Source organism: Drosophila subobscura, chromosome O (genome assembly GCF_008121235.1).
Source record: "Drosophila subobscura isolate 14011-0131.10 chromosome O, UCBerk_Dsub_1.0, whole genome shotgun sequence".
Taxonomy (NCBI): domain Eukaryota; kingdom Metazoa; phylum Arthropoda; class Insecta; order Diptera; family Drosophilidae; genus Drosophila; species Drosophila subobscura.
In genome coordinates, this window is record NC_048533.1 from 383,143 (window position 1) to 404,088 (window position 20,946).

At 43.1% G+C, this 20,946-nt stretch overlaps 3 protein-coding genes across 6 annotated transcripts; 1 reads left to right on the plus strand and 2 right to left on the minus strand.

Moving 5' to 3' along the window:
• The first annotated feature begins 1,989 nt into the window (after positions 1–1,989).
• Positions 1,990–3,133, plus strand: LOC117899716 (coilin-like). 2 transcript variants are annotated; one of them, XM_034809935.1, is made up of 5 exons: positions 1,990–2,301; positions 2,363–2,448; positions 2,510–2,667; positions 2,721–2,870; positions 2,983–3,133. In XM_034809935.1, the coding sequence occupies exons 1-5, from the start codon at positions 2,167–2,169 to the stop codon at positions 3,096–3,098; spliced, it is 645 nt and encodes a 214-aa protein (XP_034665826.1). In that variant the 5' UTR covers positions 1,990–2,166; the 3' UTR covers positions 3,099–3,133. The 2 variants fall into 2 exon arrangements, with proteins under 2 accessions (XP_034665826.1, XP_034665825.1); XM_034809934.1 differs by having other exon boundaries at positions 1,992–2,301; positions 2,721–2,918.
• Positions 3,134–3,205: 72 nt separating this feature from the next.
• On the minus strand, positions 3,206–6,708 carry LOC117898570 (nuclear pore complex protein Nup50-like). The gene is made up of 3 exons (XM_034808057.1): positions 6,689–6,708; positions 3,632–3,725; positions 3,206–3,574 (listed from the first exon to the last, which is right to left on the minus strand). The coding sequence occupies exons 1-3, from the start codon at positions 6,706–6,708 to the stop codon at positions 3,206–3,208; spliced, it is 483 nt and encodes a 160-aa protein (XP_034663948.1).
• Positions 6,709–6,804: 96 nt separating this feature from the next.
• Positions 6,805–19,808, minus strand: LOC117899715 (neurofibromin). 3 transcript variants are annotated; one of them, XM_034809933.1, is made up of 17 exons: positions 19,660–19,808; positions 19,263–19,406; positions 18,818–19,202; positions 18,616–18,757; positions 17,965–18,558; positions 17,585–17,906; positions 16,977–17,529; positions 14,786–16,915; positions 14,127–14,733; positions 11,713–14,068; positions 10,620–10,871; positions 10,459–10,554; positions 9,870–9,959; positions 9,297–9,499; positions 9,049–9,235; positions 8,829–8,994; positions 6,805–6,902 (listed from the first exon to the last, which is right to left on the minus strand). In XM_034809933.1, the coding sequence occupies exons 1-17, from the start codon at positions 19,717–19,719 to the stop codon at positions 6,895–6,897; spliced, it is 8,295 nt and encodes a 2,764-aa protein (XP_034665824.1). In that variant the 5' UTR covers positions 19,720–19,808; the 3' UTR covers positions 6,805–6,894. The 3 variants fall into 3 exon arrangements, with proteins under 3 accessions (XP_034665824.1, XP_034665821.1, XP_034665823.1); XM_034809930.1 differs by lacking the exon at positions 6,805–6,902 and adding an exon at positions 8,477–8,628; XM_034809932.1 differs by lacking the exons at positions 6,805–6,902; positions 9,870–9,959 and adding an exon at positions 8,477–8,628.
• Between the last annotated feature and the right edge of the window lie 1,138 nt (positions 19,809–20,946).

Consider the following 20,946-nt stretch of genomic DNA (forward strand, 5'->3'; position numbering starts at 1 on the left):
GGCCGGCTAGGCTTAGGGAAAATGAGGTGGGTGTTGTGCTGCGAAAACGAACACCGTTACCTAACAAAATCGGAGACAGATTTACGGGAAATCGGGATCGGAACAACAAACCCGGACGGAACTTAAGGTCAACTACCGACTGTGAAGAGCAAGGTGTTTGTGCTCTTCCCTCTTGACCCCCTCCATGTAGAATAACATAAGAATATGCCATTATGTTTCTACCCAAAACCTTCTGCCGCTGCGCTAAGTGCCTTAGGAACCCCTCCCAAAAATCAGATTAGAAATTTATGTTAAATCTTTATAATTTTTACTTTGACTTGTATGACTTCATATTGTTAATAACCCCCATTAATTCAACCCTAACCCTTAAACTTATTTTTACTGCATGTATATATATGTGGGACTAATTTAAGACTTAGGAATTCAAGATAATGATCGAAATATAAATAAAAATAAGATAATCAAAATATAATGTAAGAATGAATTAATTGATTAATTAATTAAATGGCATAATTGTAGTGATTGTAGTACTAATAATTAATTTTAACCATGGTTAAACATGCGTGTCTCACTGTGTCAGATGCAATTCTCCTGAACCGGAGTGTATGTATGTGTATATATGTGTGTCTACTTACAGACTTTTAAACAGCTGCTGGTGTCGTTAGGCCCAATTTCACGCTGGCATAAAAACTGTTAAAGAAATGTAGAAATATGCAAAATAACAAGAAGCGTTATGAAGAGGTATTTTACCAATACCCTTCCATGGACACAATAAGACCGATGATAAACCTTTTAGAATCTATTATTAACTATGAATAAATTCCACTTTTTTCTTCTTCTTATTTTCTAAGATTAATGTCTAAGTATATTTAATATTATTAAAAAATTTTCTTTTCTAGTTTTTTCTTCTATTCATAATTTTTCATTCAATTTTCTTTTCTAAATTTTTCCCTTCTCTTAAGTGTCCTTAAGATTGTACATATTTAATCGGGCATCAAACAATTTTAATAAACTGAGAGAATGGGTGACATACGGTCAGGTGGGTCTATTTATGTGCGCATAGGTGTATGGTCAGCCGCAAGGGCAATGACCGCGGAGCGAGTTTTTTCCACAAATTATGCAAGCACCAACATTTTCTTTAGAAACAAGGCACTGTCACTATATAGTATATACATATGTACATACATATGCCTAGGTCCCGCTAACCAAGTCCTTCCGTGTCTCTGCCGGCAGGCTAGGTCCGGTTGCACAAAAAAAGACGGACTGATGCTCGTCGTGTTGGAGCGGACCACCGTCCGAGAGCGATGGTCAGGCCCAGATCGGCCAGTTCAGCAGTTATACTGCCCCACGTGGTTCATAACCTATGTACAGTACATACCTGAAATTACATACATACATATGTAATAAGGTCACTTTTTATACCCGGTACTCGAAGAGTAAATAGGGTATATTGTATTGTGCGAATAACGGTTGTATGTAACGCACAGAAGGAAACGTTTCCGACCCCATAAAGGACATATATATGTATATTCTTGATCAGCATTAATAGCCGAGTCGATTGAGCCATGTCTATCTGTCTGTCTGTCCAGACATGGCTCATTTCTTTCTGTGCGTTACATACATATGTACATTCACTTTGTGCACAATTACAATATACCCTATTTACTCTTCGAGTACCGGGTATACAAATTGGGAAATTTTCATATACATAAATTTGAAGTTGAACCAAGTTCAAGGGCATGGCATGGCATTTCTTTGTGGGTGTGGGTGAGCTGGCTCGTGGATCCCGCAACCTTTTCGAGCCTCTCTTCGATTTTCCCCTTCTCTCTCTCTCTCTCCGGCACCGTTTATCGCCTTGCCCCTTAAATAAAAGCCCTGCGAACCTCCAAAAAAATACTTCTACATACATACATCTAGTATTTTGCCAATCAATTTTCTTCGAATGCCACAACTGTACATATGTATAAGTTAAACGATCTGAATAATTAATCCATTCTAATTCTAGTGTTCGTTCGGCAAAAAACTCTTTTTGAGTTCAAAATGTTCAGTAACTTTTTTATACTATTCAACACAAAAGTGAAGTACCTGGTCAAAGCGGACTCAACATCTGCGACCAAACAATATCGCTGTAGCGATTAAATATCAAAAAAAAAATAAAATAAAATCATGCAACCGTTTAGAATAAAAGTAGACCTTAGTTACTTCTTCAGCGACGAGCGGGAGCACGCATATGTATTGATAAACAGCGCGTGTAAAAATATAGAGGATTTGCAGCACCACATCCAGAACCTCTTCAATCTGGTATGCAGAAACATAAAGAAAACATTTTGTTCGTGCACACTCACAGATATGTCTCTTGCAGAGAAATATACGTTTGCGGACCAATTCTGGATATTTTCTGCCGCCCAATGAGTCCCTCAGTGTTGTAAAAGAGGGTGATGTATTGAAGTAAGTAAACCAAAGTCGGTACTGCAAGAAATGTGTCTAAAAGCGTTCCGGTTCATTGTAGGGTCTTCACATTTGAGGAACCGCCGCCCGCCGGCGTTGAGGCAGGAAGCACGAAGACTAGCAACAAGCGCAAGAGGTCATCCCACAGCCCCCCTTGGGAACCACCAAAGCGTTCTAAGCGGTCTGAGCTGTCTGTGTCCCAAATTGTACCAGCAAATGGTAAGCAATAAGCAATTATATTCAACAATTATATTGAACAAATATATTTTAAGACTTTCAAATGAATGATTCTGCTCTGGAAATGTTCAAAAACGCTTCTCCGCTAAAGGATTTGCCAAAAAAGGGCGACACAATACTCTTCAAGCTAAGGAAAATCAAGAGTTCCTTGGGCTCTGGACTAACCGGAGTTATAACTGCCATCTGTACGTACATCAATCGTCGCACGAAAGCCATTTCAATGAATGTGATTTGTAAGAGAAGTTTCGCTCCGTATTTCTGCACAGTTTGAATTGCCAATTTTCTCTATCCTTGCAGCATTTCCTCCACGCATTCGTGGTGTACTAAGGCAGTACAGTTTGGACGAATCAAGCGACGATACACATTCTTTAATGGTCAAAATGTCGGATATGATTGAAGCAAAGTGCCGTTAATATAGTTAAAGATTAAGCTACATTCTGGTGTTCTATTTTCATAGCATTGTAAACTGTTTATATATTATTTATATAATTTATATACATATAATCAAATGTTTATATAATCAAATAACATGAATTTGCCGTGCGAGTCTTATCTTGGTGTAGTCCTTTAGTTTCGCCAACAACTCGTAGGCCTCTTCCGCAGTTTTAACACGCAGCAGAATCGACACAACTTTGGTGTGCTCCGGAATGGGCAGACTCATGATCATTACATTGTTTTTGCCCATTCGTTGGCAGGGCAGGCCATTGCTGACCATCAGATTGATCAGGACCTGACCAATATTGTTGTCGGCACGCACAATCAGCTGCGCCTTAGCCGAGTCCTTCACGAACTTCAAATGCAACATGCCCACTCCTAGATCGGCATAGTCCGCACCCTTCATTACGAACACTTTGCAGCGTTTTGAGTAGACTGCATCCTCTTCGACAACCTGCAAAAGATCAATGTTTTATGGCCAGTTTTATGGGGATTACTTCGCTGTATTTACCTGCTTGAACTCTACTTTCGGTGGCTGGTCTTCTTTATCATGGTCATCCGCATTGCCAGCGGACTCTGCAGCTGCAGCTGGTGGCTTTATATTGCTTGTAAGGTTGTGGATATTGTTGAGCGCCTGGATCTCAGAGACTATAAAAGCTATAGCCACCATCCAGACTTCTGTATGCTCACACTGTTACAAGTGTATTTCAAAATGAGCCACGCCCTTTTCCGCCCCCGCAAAAGGGCGAAAACATCCCTAAAAACTGTAGGGAATGACCATATCTATCAGATCACCAAATTGGGATCCGATTAGATCAATTTTATAGCAACAATGAAGAAATTATTTTGCAGTGGCTAAACCCACCCCGTCCCGCAGCTTATATTTTTTTTTTTCACATTCTCTCATTCACACTGTGCTTCGCGCAGTGTTTGCGGCCGCTGCCTCTGACACGTCTCTGCCTCTGTCTCTGCCGCGTCTCTGCCCTGGCGAGCTAAAGGAGCGTGTTGGCGTGAGTAGTGTTGTTGATGTAGATGACAGATGAAGAAAAAATGTAAAATTTGACAAATAACCGCTAAGGTGCAGATGTAGAACTGAGTGCCGGGTATAAAAGTTGTGACGCGTAAGAAGCGTCTCACACGTTCCTTCTCGTTTATTACTATAGTTTACTTTAATTGTATTCAAAGGTTAATAATTTGTTTTAAAGCTTAAGGCATCAAAAAAAAGCCTCAAAGTCCTGTCAGAAAATGTAACCTTATTTTCGCGTCTTCCCCCCATCACCAAAAATCTGGCAGGACCCCCAAATGTCAAACTTTTTCTTTGATTTCGTATTAAAAACATATTCTTTAACTGTTCCCCAAAGATTTTCCCTATGTTTCATATCTGGGGACTGAGCAAAAGAAAACATTGCATAAAAGTCACTGTTTTAATACCCCTTAGAGCTCTCTATCTGGTCTGTTTTGGGTCATTTTCTTGATGAAAAGACTCAAATCAACGGCATTTTCTATTGCATTTAAGGCAGCATTATAGTTTTATTATATAATAACAAAGCCACGTTGATTCATCATCGATTCCAGAACTAAACCACCTTCATAATACGAAAGGCATGCGCATACCATGATTCTTGTCTCAGCATGATTATTAGATATAAATATGTGTCAAAGGGTTGTGTTTTTCATTTGGTAGTCGTTTTACATAAGACCTAAAGTTTCTGCATCAAACAAAAAAAATTGGCTCCCTCCGGATCACAGGATCTATATCCATATTTATTTGGGCCAACTTCAGTGTTTTTTCTACCTTGTATTTACTTTTCCCCATGGGTTCTTTGCTAAACTGGATTTCTCAGAGTTCGAACACTTAATTTATATTCTTTTTAGCTAAATATAGCTTTGCTTATATTTGGATATTTTTTAAGATCCATTTGAAGCTCTGTGGCCGGCTTATTTTCATTTTCAACCGAAAAGTGGATATTGCGCCAATTCTTTGACGAGTATCTTGTTGGTAACATGTTTTGAAGCATTACGAATCATTTTAGATGAGGAGCCTACTATTTTCCGCACATAAGGATACGTTTCTTCTTCTGGAGTTAAAGTTTTGATCCTTTGGCTTTTTTCTTCCCTAAAGTGTTTCCGACGACCGACGACTAATATTTGTTTACTATCTGTTTACAAACGACTTAAAAAATAATGTATCAAAAAGGTCGGAAAAGTAAAAGTTTATATAAAATAAAGCTTTTGGTGCTATATTTGTTCATCTCCGCTTCTTTTTCGAAAAAATGCCTAAATTATTGAGATGCTCCAAAATTGTAAGAGTAAGGACACTTCTCTTAGATAGGAGACATCTCAATCTACTTTATGTTACTGCAAAGTGCAAAAAATGTTATATGGGACACATTTTTTTAAACAATAATAACTGTTGTACCACGAGGTGCTATTATTTTCGCCGCAACTGTACATACACTTTTGTGCACAAATACAATATACCCTATTTACTCTTCGAGTACCGGGTATAAAAATGTTCTTCTCCTAAAACACATTTAGCATAAAATAAAACCATAAAACTTATTTAAACGATTTATTGAAAGTAGATTAATTTTTGTTCGATATACTTGTACATTGATAGATTTGAGGTTTTTAACATTTCATAAATAACTTTAAGTGGCCGTAAGATCCATACGAAGATACATTAAATTCGTTAAATACACATATAGCAACACACACATATACATATAGACTAATTAATGGAATTAACGCGCTAGCTAGTCGCTCATCTAGTTTGATTTTTGGTTTGTTTGGTTGTTAAATATTCGCTTAGAACGCTTGGTTAATACAATAAGATACAATTTTAAATATAATAAAATCAAATTCTTTGTGCTAGAAGGTAAGTTGAACGGTCTAAGTTGTTGCGTTTGTTGTTTAATAAGAGGTACAAGTGTGTCTAACATTCGTAGGGGTGTTTTTTTGTTTCGCTTCGATACGCTTATCAACACTATTTCGATTTAAAACTCGGATTTTTCTGTGGTGTCTTTAAAACTAATTTTCATTAAAAGCGGACTGCTGGGGTCGTTTAGCTGAGGGTGTAAAAGGGTAAAGGGGTTTGTTTTTTTCAGTTAGTTTTGGTGGTGTTTCACTTCCTAATAAATGTTGCTGAAATAAATAAGTTAACAAAACAAGAAATAATTAAAATAAATGCCATTTTATACAATTGCAGCGCGGGGGAGATTCTTGTATAATACAAAAGAATTTAGAGGATAAGCCCCTCTCTTAACGCTTTATGTTATTTTCGTTTTCGCTTCGTTTGATTTAATAGTTTTTGTTTTTTTTTTGCTGGTTACGCTTGACGCCGTGGTCGTCTTCTCAGGAACTGGTGATCTCTTTGTTTACGTGCTCTACAAAATATATTAAAAATGTACATACAATCGATCTGCGGTAAAAAATATTTCCGCTTCGTCCATCTCTTATGTGGTTGCAGTTGCATTTCCTTTCCTTTCTCGTATCCATTCTACAAAAACACATACATGCATACATATATACACTGCATTTTTACACTTATCTTTTAACGCTCTCTCACATCTGCCGCTCGCTGTACATATCTTCTCTTCAATAAACATGTATCAATATATAAACATTCTTTAGCTTTTTTTTGTACGACTTTCTGTAGGAGGGGTGTGGTTTGGTGTTGTCCTTTCACTAAAAGCACTTCTTAAATAGATTTAGGAAACGCATTACTATTGCGACAAGTGTGGTGCGTCTAGTGCGAGGGTCTGTAGTTGGTATTCATGCAGCTGAAAATAAGACAAAAGATTTTGCATAAACACATTGACGGTAGGACCATCATTTTGGGATGGTTAACAAAGCGATTAGGAAGGGGAAGTTGACATTTGTTACTTATTTCTTAGCTTGATTTTTCTTGTATGAAAATTCAAATTGTAATAAAAATATACTCGTATACAAAATCTTTATGTATCTGATTCCATGTCTAGTCATGTTTAAGGCTACTGAAAAGTGAAATATTGAGTTTGTTTGCAAGTAGAGAGTGTTCATAGTTATTCTATTGTGTTATATGTAAATCATCTGGGCATGCAAATCATTGATATGCATATTTAGATATACATAAGTGTATTTTTATTGCTGTTTGTTACAATGTAACATTTAATGTTTTTAGTTGTTTTCCTCTTCCCTTTTAGCGCTAGTTAAGTCCGTTTTTTTTTCGTATTTGGAACAACAAAATGTATGGAAAACGAGAAGAGACGTGTGAGACGCTTCTAACGCGTCACAACTTTTATACCCGGCACTCAGTACTAAATCTGCACTTTAGCGGTTATTTGTCAAATTTTACATTTTTTCTTCATCTGTCATCTACATCAACAACACTGCTCACGCCAACACGCTCCTTTAGCTCGCCACCCTCCCCTATAGACACACACTGCAGAGTCGTGGCAGAGGCAGAGACGTGTCAGGGGCAGAGGCCATAAACAGCGCGAAGCAGAGTGTGAATGAGAGAATGTGAAAACAACAAATATAAGCTGCGGGACGGGGTGGGTTTGGCCACTGCAAATTTATTTCTTCATTGTGGCTATAATAATGATCCAATCGTGATCTGATAGATATGGTCATTCCCTACGGAATGGCGTTTTTAGTTTTCTGCTACCTTCAAAATTGTAGATTTGGGAGGTTTTCGACCTTTTGCGGAGGCGGAAGGGGGCGTGGCACATTTTTGCAATACACTTGTAACAGTGTGAGCATACAGAAGTCTGGATGCAAAATTTGGTGGCTTTAGCTCTTATAGTCTCTGAATACTATGCGCTCATCAGTACGGACAGACAGACAGACAAACATAGACTCGGCTATTGATGCTGATCAAGAATATATATACTTTATGGGGTCGGAAACGTTTCCTTCTGTGCGTTACATACAACCGTTATTCGCACAAATACAATATACCCTATTTACTCTTTGAGTACCGGGTATAAAAACTAAACTACTTTTAAGTCACACACAAATATTATCGAAAATATTTATGCTGTAAATGCTGTATTTAATTATCAAATGTTTTCAAACATCAATTTGCTAGTGAGGCATATGTAAGTACTCGTATGTTGTGCATTATCTTTTTGACAACAACTTTCCGTGTTTAACATTTTTCGATTTTCGTTTCAATCAATCAATCAAACTTTTTTAAGTGTTTGGATTTGGCAAAGCATAGACAATTACAAAATACATTTATTTTGGAATATTTTTTAAATGTATATTTTCGTGTACCGAACAGCGCAGCTTTATTTTTTTTCTATTGAGTTTTAGCAATTTTATATATATCGGAGCTAGTTTTGCAATTGCTGCCATTAGTGTTATTTAGTACTTGTTTCTTTTTTATTTCTTTTTTGTAGTTTCAATGTGGTGGACTGTCATTAATTCGATGTTTGGCGCGTGATTTGCTGTGAGAGGCGCGTCGCAGGCTGCTAGCGCTGCCCAGGCAATTGTCATACATATCTAATGATTCCGATGAGAATGCTATATAAATATATAATCGTGGTGATACAAAGGAAAGGTTAAATTTGAGTAAAAAGTATTGTTTAATATAGTTATTCATGTGTTCATTTGATTGGGAATGCTAGTAGAAGAAAACAAAATTAACCTAGGGAAGCATTGAATTTGAATGATTTGTGTGCTCGGTATAAGCTATATACACCGTTCAAGCTCTATCTACTCACCCTTATCCGTCGGTGAGCCCAAGGTCAGGCTGCTCAGGCTGGAGCTCAGGTTGTAAGGACGTGGTGAGGGCGGCACTGGTGCAGTTTCATCGCCCGGCAAGCAAGTCTCAACCATGGCCTCCAAGCAGTTGACAAATAGCTCTGATGATTCACCCATCATGTTGTACTGGAAATACATTGATTATTGTTATTGCTTTAAGATTTCTAGTCATAGACCTACCTTGGTAAATGGACCAGCAAAGCGCCAAAGTCCACCAAAACCGCAGCTCTGTAGAAAGTGCAACTGCTGCTGTGAGGGATCCTCGCTGGCCAGCATATTTTGGATAATATTCTGCACCGAGTTGAGCACAACCTGATCGTGCGACACTGACAATATATTGTTGATCTTTTGGTCCAGCAACGAGTGTCTAAAAAAGAATATAAACGTATATAAAGCTGCATGAAAATACTTTTGATAAGTGCACTTACATGACTGGAAATACTTTAGGAAAGACGACAGATCCTTCGGCTAAATACTGATACAATACGCGTGTTTCAACCTCATCCGAGGAGTACTTAACCAAGGTAGCCAGCACAGTCAGCACCAGGGCTTGTATGGATAAATCGGGTAGGACTTCGGGATCCAGTAAAACATTCGACTCGTTGGATACCGAAGACCGTGAGCCGCGTTCCTGTTTTGAAATATGGTTAACACGACAATATTTTTTATTCATTTGCTAAAGAGCAAACACAACCTAATACAAACATACACACGCACATAGATTAAAAGGTACGTGAAGATGTTGGCTACCATAGGTAAACAAAAATGGTGTACGAAAATGTGTAATGATTAGTTTGAATAGAAGAGTACATGCAATGCCAAAAAAAAAAAAAATAAAGAGTAACTAATACTAAAAGCATGGGGACATATTTTCTTTTGAGTGGGTTTTTGTAGAGAGAGAGAGCGAAAGAGGGGAACTTGGAGTGGTAAGAGTTGGAGCATAGATGTTAGTTTTTGTTTTTTAGCTAAGAGACTTAAGATAATGTTTGTAGAGGCAATACCTGACGTTCTTCGATGCCGGCTACATTGCTCGGATCTTTGGTTGTTGGGACCGAGAATGAGCGTTGAGTTTTAAATAAAACTCGCGCACTCTACCAGTGTATTTTGATTTAATGTTGTTGTTTGTTTGTTGTGTTGTGTCAAACCGAAACCAAATGACGTTCCATGCGTAGAGTAGATTATTAGGTAGTAGTATCAGAGTAATGTTGGATGTGTATAGTTTGATTGATTTTTTGATATATTTTGATGAGAGTTACAAGCACCAATTAGATGTAGTAAGAAACGACAGGCAGGCATGTTAACGGTTACATTTGGTGATTTATGTGTGTGTAACGTAACGTTTTTTTTTTACAAATCATAAAAGAGAAACAAGAAAAAACATCATTGAACGTTAATTAGTTATGCAGGAGGCTCGATCTGATATTTATAGTCGGATATAGTAGGTGGGTATATATGTATAGAAATATATATATGTTTAGAGAGACAGACTCAAATAGATGGCCAAAAGTTACTATAGCAGATTGTTATAACAACTTTTGTACAGCGAACTGGGATAGGGGGAGTGCGAGGTGTATATGTGCGGACCTTTACCTGTAGCGTGGGAACCTTGTGCTGACGTGCAAACTGCAGCGCAGACTGATCGAGAATGTCCCAGCTCTTTTGTCGGCGGGATAAGGGCTGGCCAATCTGTCAAAGACGGTGAAAAAATAGATTTATTTTATGTGTCATTGGTTCTCTTGTATGTGTCTTACAGCCTGAACTCCTCCATTAGACGTTTCTGCATTCTCTACGCTCAGATCGGCGGGCCAGCGTGGCAGCGCATGCTTCACATGACAACGTGAGCGCACCTCCTCGGACACTGCCACCAGCGCCGTGAGATATGCCACACTGTCGGGGGTTACCTCGAACTTGTCGCGATGCAGCGGCTTGGCTATGATGCCCAGCAGCATGGTTAGCACACGTGATGTGCGTGATACAGTAGTCGGTGTAGGATGACGGAAGCCCTAAATGAAAGAAGCATAAATTAAACGAGAAGGGAAGTGTGAGACGCTTGTTAAGCGTCACAACTTTTATACCCGGTACACAGTAGTACATAGTTAGTAAACTTAGTGGTTTTTTTCATATTTTATAATTTAAATTGTTTCTACATCTGTCATCTACATCTACATCACTTCTTACGTCAACACGCCTTTTAGCTCGCCCCTATAACCCCACAAACGCAAAAACGGCTCGTTAATTGTATAGGTGCCGAGCCCTGCCCTAGAGCAACACACTACACGAAGCAGAGTGTGGAATAAGAAAATGAGCAAAAAATAAAAAAAAGCTTCTGGACGGGGTGGGTTCAGCCACTTCAAATTAATTTCTTTATTCTGGCTATAATAATGATTTAATCTGATCCCAATTCGATGATCTGATGGATATGGTCATTCCCTACGGAATGGCGTTTTAGTTTTCTTTTATCTTCAAAATTGTGAATACCGCAGATTTTCGACTTTTGCGGGGGCGGGGCGAAATTTTTGAAATACACTTGTAACTGCGGCTATACAGCCATCTGGATGGTAAATTTGGTGGCTCTAGTTTTTATAGTCTTATTGATCCAGGCGCTCAAACAAGACGGACAGACGGACGGACAGACAGTCATGGCTATATCGACTCGGCTATTGATGCTGATGAAGAATCTATATACTTTATGGGGTCGGAAACGTTTCCTTCTTTGCGTTACATATGTACATTCAATTTTCCACACAAATACATACATATTACACACAATACAATACAACATACCCAATTTACTCTTCGAGTACCGGGTATAAAAAACTTACCAAACTGCTGCACTATACTCACCTTAATCAAATGCCCCACCAAAGCAAAGTGAAAGTTGCTACGGAATGACAGACCGACGGCATGGTCCAGCTGCTTGAAATGCCACTCGAGCTTCTCGCGTGTCTTCATCATGACCTCGGCTATGGTTTCCTTCTTGTCAAAACATCCTTGGGACTTAAGCGTATGTAGATTCTGCTCGAGCAGTGCCAGGCCAGCACCGTAGAGCGTAATCTCGTCCAGTTGCAGCACTGAGATGGCCACCCAGAAGAGGGCACGGTGAATGGGCGATTCGGGTCGAAGCAGTGGCTGAATGCGCGTCAGGCACATGACCAGTGCTTCGATTAGTATAAGATCATTAAATGATTCCAAAGCTTTGACCAGAATGCGCAGCAGTTGCTTCACCTCGTGATCCGTCACACTCTTGCTGATGCAGCCATAGACAATGAGGGCACGCGGCTGCAGAGCCGGATTGTAGCAGAAGGCAAAGCTGCGAGCCAGCGAGGTCCAAGTTTGCAGCCATTCGCAGTCGGGGACATCGCGCATGCAGGCCTCCATTATCTCCAGTAGGGCATCAGTAATAACCTCCAGCGAGGGCAGCGAAAGGCGCTCCCGATCCGCAGGCAATGGCTGTGTGACGCGCTCATTGCCCAGCCACTTGTCCGTGGGATGGCGGCAGCTAGACCGGAACGCGGTGACTGCGGCCGACTTGACCTTGCTGATGCCAAATAGTAGGTAGAATTTTGGCAGCGAGAATTCATCCAGTGAGAGTCTCAGCACACGCTGCGCCTCCTCCGAAAAAGAGGGGTTCGTGCAGGTGCACAGCGAGTGAATGATATTGATGACCAGGCCATGCGTGGAAGCTCGCATTGACAGCGAACCAGAGCAGACCAAAAACGTGATGGTGTGGAATAAGTACGGCACCGAAGTAGCCACATCCAAGCAGTTGTTGAATGACAACATCAGCAGATAGCGTCCCAGTATGGCAATGTCATCCCACATCATGTGCTGCTCCAGATATTGTGTGGGATTCGTGCACGATTTGTCCATCACACGACACATGCGCGTGATAACCTTCTTGGACACCAACTGCACGTTGGCCGAAGCCAAAGCCACGGCCGTATCGGCCATAATCTCCACCTGCGGCGAGCCCAGGCCGTACGTAATCGATTTGTGCAGAAAATTATCCAGCACCATGTCAATGAGCTCCGGTATTTGACCAATGGAACCCCAGATTTTGGCCTGCACCGACGGGTACATCTCCTTTTGGTCTATGGTGAGATTGATCAGCTTGTCCAGGATCTGCGAAACTTTTAGCTTCTTGGCATCGTCATTGGACTTGCAGAACTTGACGAGATTCTTCAGCCAGGGCGTCATGTACTCCAAACACAAATGCTTCAGCTCGATGGTGCTGCGCTGAAAGCCCTGAATGGATTCCTCCAGAAACTCCAGAGTCAAATGCGGCTCATTGGTGGCCAGCTTCTCGCTGACCGACTTGATGAAGATTGTGTTGTTTGAGGGTATGCACAACCCCTGCGTCTCCAGCAGTTGTCCCTCAATCTTCAGGTCAAAGGTGGCTGTCAAAGCGCACAGCAGGTTGTAGGCAGCTGTTCGCAGATTGGGATCACAAGAGCCGAGGTTCAGCAGAGCCATATTAAGAAGCGTGCCCGGCACATCCTTCGGTCTGATCTTCTGGTGTACCGTCACCGAATCGGGCTGGCTTAGCTCCCACCGATTGCGTATGTGTATAATGGCTTGCACAATGTTGTCGCAGTCATTGTGGATGAAACTGAGCTGCCCACTTTCGTTTGTTATCGACAGCGTGAACTGATTGTCGTCCACAAGGCAAACCTCCTCAATCTCCGAGGCATAGTAGACATCATTCAGCAGCACCGAATGGGCCAGCACTTTGGTCTTTTCCGCCGACGTAATCTGCAGTGCGGTGGGACCCACTTTAATAGCCACCTTTGTGTCCTTGTGGCTCAGTTTCAAAGCATTGCTAAACACCTTGAGATCCTCATCCAGCGAGAGCGTAGCACCTGGCAGCTTCTGCTGCTCCGCATCAATATAGTCCGTCAGCTTGTTCGGTGACTCCAGGAACATCAATTTTCGATTGCCCTTCAATGGAGCCAAAATGCGATCGTGGAACTTTGTATACTCTCGCACCCACGAATTGCAGTTGTAAATGTACACCGCATGGACATTCTCATAGGCGACAGTAGGCAAAACATAGAACCACTTTTGCAGAAACTCTGTGCGAAAGCGATTATCCGAGCAGGTGTGCGTGAAGTCAATGACCACCTCGAAGGGTGAGTGGCAAAACGGCTTCAATGTGAGTATGACATGGTAAATCAATAGATCCCCATTTGTCTCGCCAATTCTGAAATAAGAGAATAAAATCTTAGTTTTCCTAACAGCGGACTTGCAGGGACACTAACTTGTATCTCCTGGCTATATAGTAAAAAACGGGATAACCCGATTTGCTGGTGCCCGCCTGATAGAATATATTCATCGACTTGAGCGTCTTGAACTCCTCCTTCTCGTGCATCTGATGCTTGACCATTATCTCCTCAAAGTTAGTGGACGACATATCAATGGAGCTCCAGCGTGCATACGAACTGAACATCATGTGCGAATCCACGGGCTTGTGCTCCGGCGGGCCTAGGTAGGCTAAGAGTGTGGCCATTTTATCAAAGGGTCGCCTGCCCACCGCCTTGTGATCGCGACTGCTTGACAGATAGTCGCCAATCTTCTCCTGATGCGTCCACAGTAGTCGATGCAGCGCCAAAACATTCGCATCCGAAATGAAGCTCATGCTATGCGATGTCTGATCTACGGTCTCGCAATCCGAGGCAATCTGTATGAAGAAACGACGACCAGCCTCGAAGTGATCGCGCAGAAAATCGTTGAAGCACAACATGTGCTGTTCTTTGGAGAACTCCACATGATTGGCAATATTCTGTAGGATCTTTGACATCAACATGAGACCCCGTTTGGCCGAGCTGTGCACCTGCTTATCCACGATGCCAAGTTCCTGGGGGGAAACTAAGGGAAGAACGAGCAGGGATTAGTGTTCAGATTGTGTCTTATGTCTCACCTATAGCTGGATTTATGAACCGTAAAAAGATGACTGTGCCCACGGCCCCAATGTTGTTCTGGAGCAGATTCGGAAAGCGCTTGCTCAGCACCTGGTACAGGCAATGGCACATGGAGCGCAGCTGTGGCGGAAAGCGATCCGAAGAGTTGGTTATGGCATCAAAAACCTTTTGGGTCAGTGCAATCAAATTATTGCGATGCTGTTCGATATCCTCGCCAGCTTCCAGCCGTGCGGGATCCACCTCAAAACACGTCTCCTCCTGTTCATCCAGCAGTGGGCGTATGAGCGGCTCCAGCAGCATTTGCAAGTAGCTGGCACCATAGATCTTGAAGCAAAATGCCATAATCTTGCTGCCAAGCGAGTTGCCTCGGAATAGCGTCTGCATGCAGTCGGAGACCTCCACTTCACGATAGAACATGTTCCACAGCAGCGGCGACAGCAAGTGCTTTGCATCGAACAGGGTGACCAGAACGCGCGCCAGTTCATCCATTTGGGAGGTCGTTACCACATTGGCCAGTGCCATGGCAATGGGAAGCTCGCCTTTGTCGCTGATCATCGTCACCAGCTGAACCAACTGCTCGAAGCGGTCGGCCAGCACCGTCTCCGCCAGCGTGTCAAACTCTGTGCCCTGCTGCAGGATTTGAGTAAGGACTTCCATGAAAGCTGCACGCGTCTGCAGATCGGGATTATAACCCAAATCAATCGAGTGCATCAGACCAGAGTCGATGTTGGCACCCAACAGATTGGACATGGCTTGGATGGTGGCATTTCTCAGTGCCGTCAGCTTGCCGGCAGCCATGCGTGGCCTTGGCGGCAGCAACGGTGTATTGTTCAGTTCCTTCTCCGCCTCCGAGCTGTCGATACAATCATTCAGTAGGTTCATGAACAACGTAAAATATTTTAAAAAGAGCGCACTCTTTGCATCCATTAGATCGCCACGATCCGATTCCTCTGGCTGCAGCGGAAGACCTCGTAGTAGCGCAGCCACTGCCTCCATGCACGCCTGATCCAAGTCGCGAAAGATCAGCGATGTGTTTGTCAATATGGCAGCATCCGCGGAGCTGGGCGGTGCAATCTGATGGGAGGTGCCCATTACCCAGTCGGTGAGGTATTCCACCAGCTTGTTGCGAAACTTCATTTCTTGACGGAAGGCCAGATCGTCGCGTCGCTTCATCATAACCTCCACCAGCTGGCAGAGTTTGGTTTTCACTCTTATGGCATAGACGGTCATATCCAGATGTCGTACATAACGCACAATCCCCAGCATCATGCCCTCAATGCTCGTCACGCCCAAGTGCTCCGAGGGCGAGGGCTGCTCGTTGTTGGGATCCTTGCTGGCCTTGGGGTCCAGTATTGATTTCATGATGTAGATTGTGTGCTCAATAAATTGCGTATTAATGTCCGTTACATTGACATTCACTTGGCCCTGCTGGTCAAAGAACTTCTCCACAATGGCCCGAATCTGATCGAAGAGTATGGGATACAGCTGGGTGGACATTTCTTCGCCCACCAGCTCTTTGACATTCTTCTGTATGTTGAGGCCAATCTTCTCGTTGCTGCACACGAGCAAACGCAACAGTTGGCCAATGAATTGCGTCACGGGGCAATAGCTGACATCCTGTGGCGGTGCTGGTGGCAGTGTCGACAGCGATACGGTGCTGGGATGCAACGAGCCATGCCCAGAGCTGGTGGAGCTCGAATACAGCGACGTTTGAGCCAGCGAGCCCAGGGAGGCATTATTCTGCGACTGCTGCAGCAATGACTGACGGCTGCTGCAGCGTTTGTGCAGGCAAACGCCGCCGAGGGCCAGCAGGAACCAAGTCATGTTGGCCCATTCGTTGATTTGCTCCTCCAGATCGTGCTCGGAACTCTGATGACTAGCCCTACGCTTGCCCATACCCCGATGAAAGACCTCTGCCTGTCCATCTTCGCCCTTGCATTTGGGATACGTTTGCAGGACCTTGCTGGACACCTCCCAGTTGCGAAAGGTCTCTTCCCAGGCGGGCTGCACACCATGGACACAATGCTCAATCTTGCGCAGCAGCGTCATGATGCGTTTCTGCAGTGTTAAGCGGCTCAACACATTGCCATGTGAGTTGTCAAAGAAGCAAATGCGCGTATCTGTTGCAGCTAAACCAAGACAAAATAAACATTAAAATTGATTCATCAACAAACGATTTCATCAACCCACAAGTGGACAGCTGCGCCAACTCCTGATAGATGTGATAATTGGGCATTATGAAGCCCACTGTCAATTCGTCCGAGCTGCAGCATATCTCTGCCTCTTCGCAGAGCAGCCCAAAGCACGAGAGCGATGTCAGCACCGCATCCAAGTCGACGCTCCACAAATACATAAAGAACACCACTTCCATTTTGATGTGCGCCTGCTTGCAGATGGCTATCTGACTGCCCACGTGAGCGTAGTCCTTGTGCCGCTGCAGGAACGTATTGCGGCAGATCAATATCTCGCGCAGCCACTTTAGCACATCCGTATAGTTGGCTATCTGATGCTGGATGAGCTTCTGCGAAATGGAGAACAACACTTGGGAGCTGACGTCCCAGAACGTGTTGATGGGCGCCTCGGGATTCCAGACTTCAATTTTCTCTGGTGCATGCAGCGCCAGCAGTGCTTCCATGGCCTCCTGTGCCACATCTGGCATGGTGGTTTGATGCACTAGACTGACCAAACCATTGATTAGCTCTAGAGTGGAGCTCTGCACCTCATGGGCCACTTTTCCTTGGGTCTGCAAATGGAGAAGTTAAAGCAGGAGCTTGGATATCTTCTCTTTCAGAACTTACATTCAGCAGCAGAGTGGGATCAGCGTGTATCAGTCGCACCAGCAGCAACAGTAGCATCTTGTGGGCCGGTCCCTCCTCGGCGCGTGTCAGCCCCTTTTGTGTGTCCTTGGACTTAAGCGTCAGGGAGGTAATGTAGCGCAGCGGTGTGTGCGCAATGTACCCCTGCGTGGCCTTGTTTAGCGTATCCGTAAAAAGTGCACGCAGCTCCGCAGAGCGATAGTGAACGACTTCGGTCTGTGGCCACCAGGACAGACGCGGTTGGTTGACAATGCGAAAGGGATTCTTGTTTTGCAGGCGAAAATCCACGTAAATGTGAGCCAATCTGCAAGGGAAAGACTGCATTAGGCACTGGCTGCTGTGGATAAAAAATTCTTGATTACCTCAACAGCGAGCACACAATTACAAAATGATAGGCCTGCGGCGATGACAGATTCAGGCACACTTTCAGCGCCTCAATGTTGTGGGGACTAATGCGGAAACAGGACACCCAGCAGTCAATCATTAGCTCAATGTCGGCAAAGTTATAGCCCTGACCGCGTGAGAACGGTTTGGCCGGATTGAACAGCAACGCCTTTAAATCATTGATGAAATATTGAACCAGCTTGAAGACTACATTGTTCGAGTCCGTTATATTAATGTACGTGGAGGCCTTGCATAGCTTCACGCAAGCAATCGCTGAGGATTCGGTGACCTGCTTCGATGGCGAATGCTGGCCCAAGCCACGCTTGATGCTCTCAATAAACTGCCTGGCCGAAAAGTCCTTGTCCTTGTCCCGAGATGCCGACTGTGTGGACTTTGAGGGCACCTTTTCCTTCTCTTTCTCCTTTTCGGACTGCTGCAGCTCGTTGACGGTGGCCTCCAGGCTGGAGGGATTCAATATCAACAACAGCATTTGCAAAGGCCAGACCATGGTCTTGCTTTTCTTATTCTCGGTCTTGAAGTACTCGACAAAGTCGAGGAGTGGCTCCCAGCACCTGTTAGGTAAAGGCTCAATGAAGGAGTTATGAAAAGTAGTAAAACTATGCACGTACGTGGATATATCGCGATTGGTGCCGCGCTGCAAGTCTTGAAACTCCTGTGGATGATACTCAATCCAGTTCCAAATAGCCTTCTCCAGGGAGTAGAGTAAAATCAAAGGTGGCGCACGCTTCGAGCGAAACTTTGTGATAGTTTCTGCAACAAATGGAGACGCTTCTGGTATCTTTTCTATCTATTATTTAACCACCTGTTTACCTTGCAGCAGCTTGGTAAGCTTAATCATGTCCATATCGATATGTTGTATTAATTCGATGTCATTGTAATCGGGATTCTCCTCCGAGCACGATGTCAACTCCTGAATCCTCGCCGAGATGCGATTAAATACTGCCGAAAAGTGATTTTGGGACAGGGCAAATAGCACTTTGGAGGCCAGCGCCTTTAGCTGTGCTGCATTAGGATTACTGTCGCTCTGCACATCCACAAATTGTGAAATTTCACGCAGCAGCAGTTTCACATTCATTGCCTCCTCAAACCGCGCCGTATCTTTGGTTTGATTGGTAAGACAACGCTCCAGGGTGGTCAATATGATGACCAGAGATTCGAAATAGCAACGTTCCGGTTCATAGCGGTTTTGTAGTGCCTATAAACATTTTTAATATATTTTTCTATGTTCTTTTATTATGTTTTTCGTTCAACTTACAGCTTCGTTGACGCGCTGCAGCATTTTGGTGAGGCCCGAGATGACTAACGAGAAGCGGTAGCGCGATATGTGTATGAGGCATGCCACCAGTTGGTCCTGGCTCATACGTGCTTGTGTCCCATAAGCACCGATACGGTTCGGCAGCTACACAGCAAAACAGAGAGAAAGAGAAACGCATTTAATTGATTCTTCATTCATTCATAGGGGTTGCCTTTGCCTCCCTGCTTCGCACTTCCCTCCCACATCGTTACCCCATTGAGAAAAGAGCAGGCAGGAGCCAGGCGTCAGATACGGTGGAGGCTGGGAGGAGCAAGGCAGGCACCGAGCATCAGGTACATTTTTTCGCCTTGGCAGTGCCGAAACGCAACCACCTGAAACACGTTGAAAAAACACTTGCCTGATCCTCGAAGCGCGCCAGTAGGGCACTCGCCCACTCGCCCGGCTTTTGCGTGGACATTTTCTGTTGTTTTTCTAACTGTTTTAAGCCTTTTCACTGCATTTTTTTATGATTAAATTGAAGAACCGACGGCGACCACCAGTGTGACCAGCGTTACATCGGAGTTTTCGATAAAATATACCGCAACACCCTCCAAAATATACCTACTCATTTCAAAGATGTACAGCATAAATACCGTCTTTAAATCCGATTCCTCGATTTTGTTATGTTTGATTTTACAAGGTAGTTAGGCGTCTCGGCGCTAAACTATAATTTTATCTGATTTATCAATTAATTTTCCATAAGATTGGCTAGTTCTTACGACTTTCTTTTGTTGAAATGTTTCCAAATGAATTTAAAAAATAAGAAGGTCCACCAACCTAAATAGCATAAACGTTATGTGAGTCGGAATAACAACGTATAACTACGTATTTGACAATTTTATGCCTGTCAACCTGAAGTTATAGTATAGTATGTGCATTTGCATACCCATTTCCATAAATTAATATTAAAATGTAATATTCAAAGCTGCTCTCAAAAATTACCTCACCACTTTCAAAGCCATTTTAAAGACATTTTCAATCATCCAAATTAAACAAGTGATACCTTTTTAGAAAGCCTGAAATGTACACATTACGAACCTGAAGGAATTCTGAAACAGTTGCATTCCATCTTCTGGATTTACATGACTTTACAAAAATACCCATGAAAACTGCTGTTCAATGAAATAGTAGTGGATTTTTGGAAAATCGAAAAAAAAACCGAAACTCAAGTTAATACCTATCTTTTGTTGCATTCGAAGGAGATCGATAGGAAAAATACCGGATATTGCAGTATTTTCTTGGAGGTTGGCAGGTCGATAGGCGAAATGAAAGGCGGTCAACGGTGCCCGTGAGAGAGAGAGAGGGGGGAATTTAAGAGAGGGTCGAATATTGCGGGATCCAGACCCTCAAGAATGCCATGCCATGCCCTTGAACTAGGTTCAAGGGCAATAGAAGAGAACAGATCAGCTGCAGTAAGAGGGACTGCATATGGCAGCTTGCATTGAGTTGAAAAACGAGAAGGGACGTGTGAGACGCTTCTTACGCGTCACAACTTTTATACCCGGCACTCAGTACTACATCTGCACTTTAGCGGTTATTTGTCAAATTTTACATTTTTTCTTCATCTGTCATCTACATCAACAACACTGCTCACGCCAACACGCTCCTTTAGCTCGCCACCCTCCCCTAGAGACACACTTTGCAG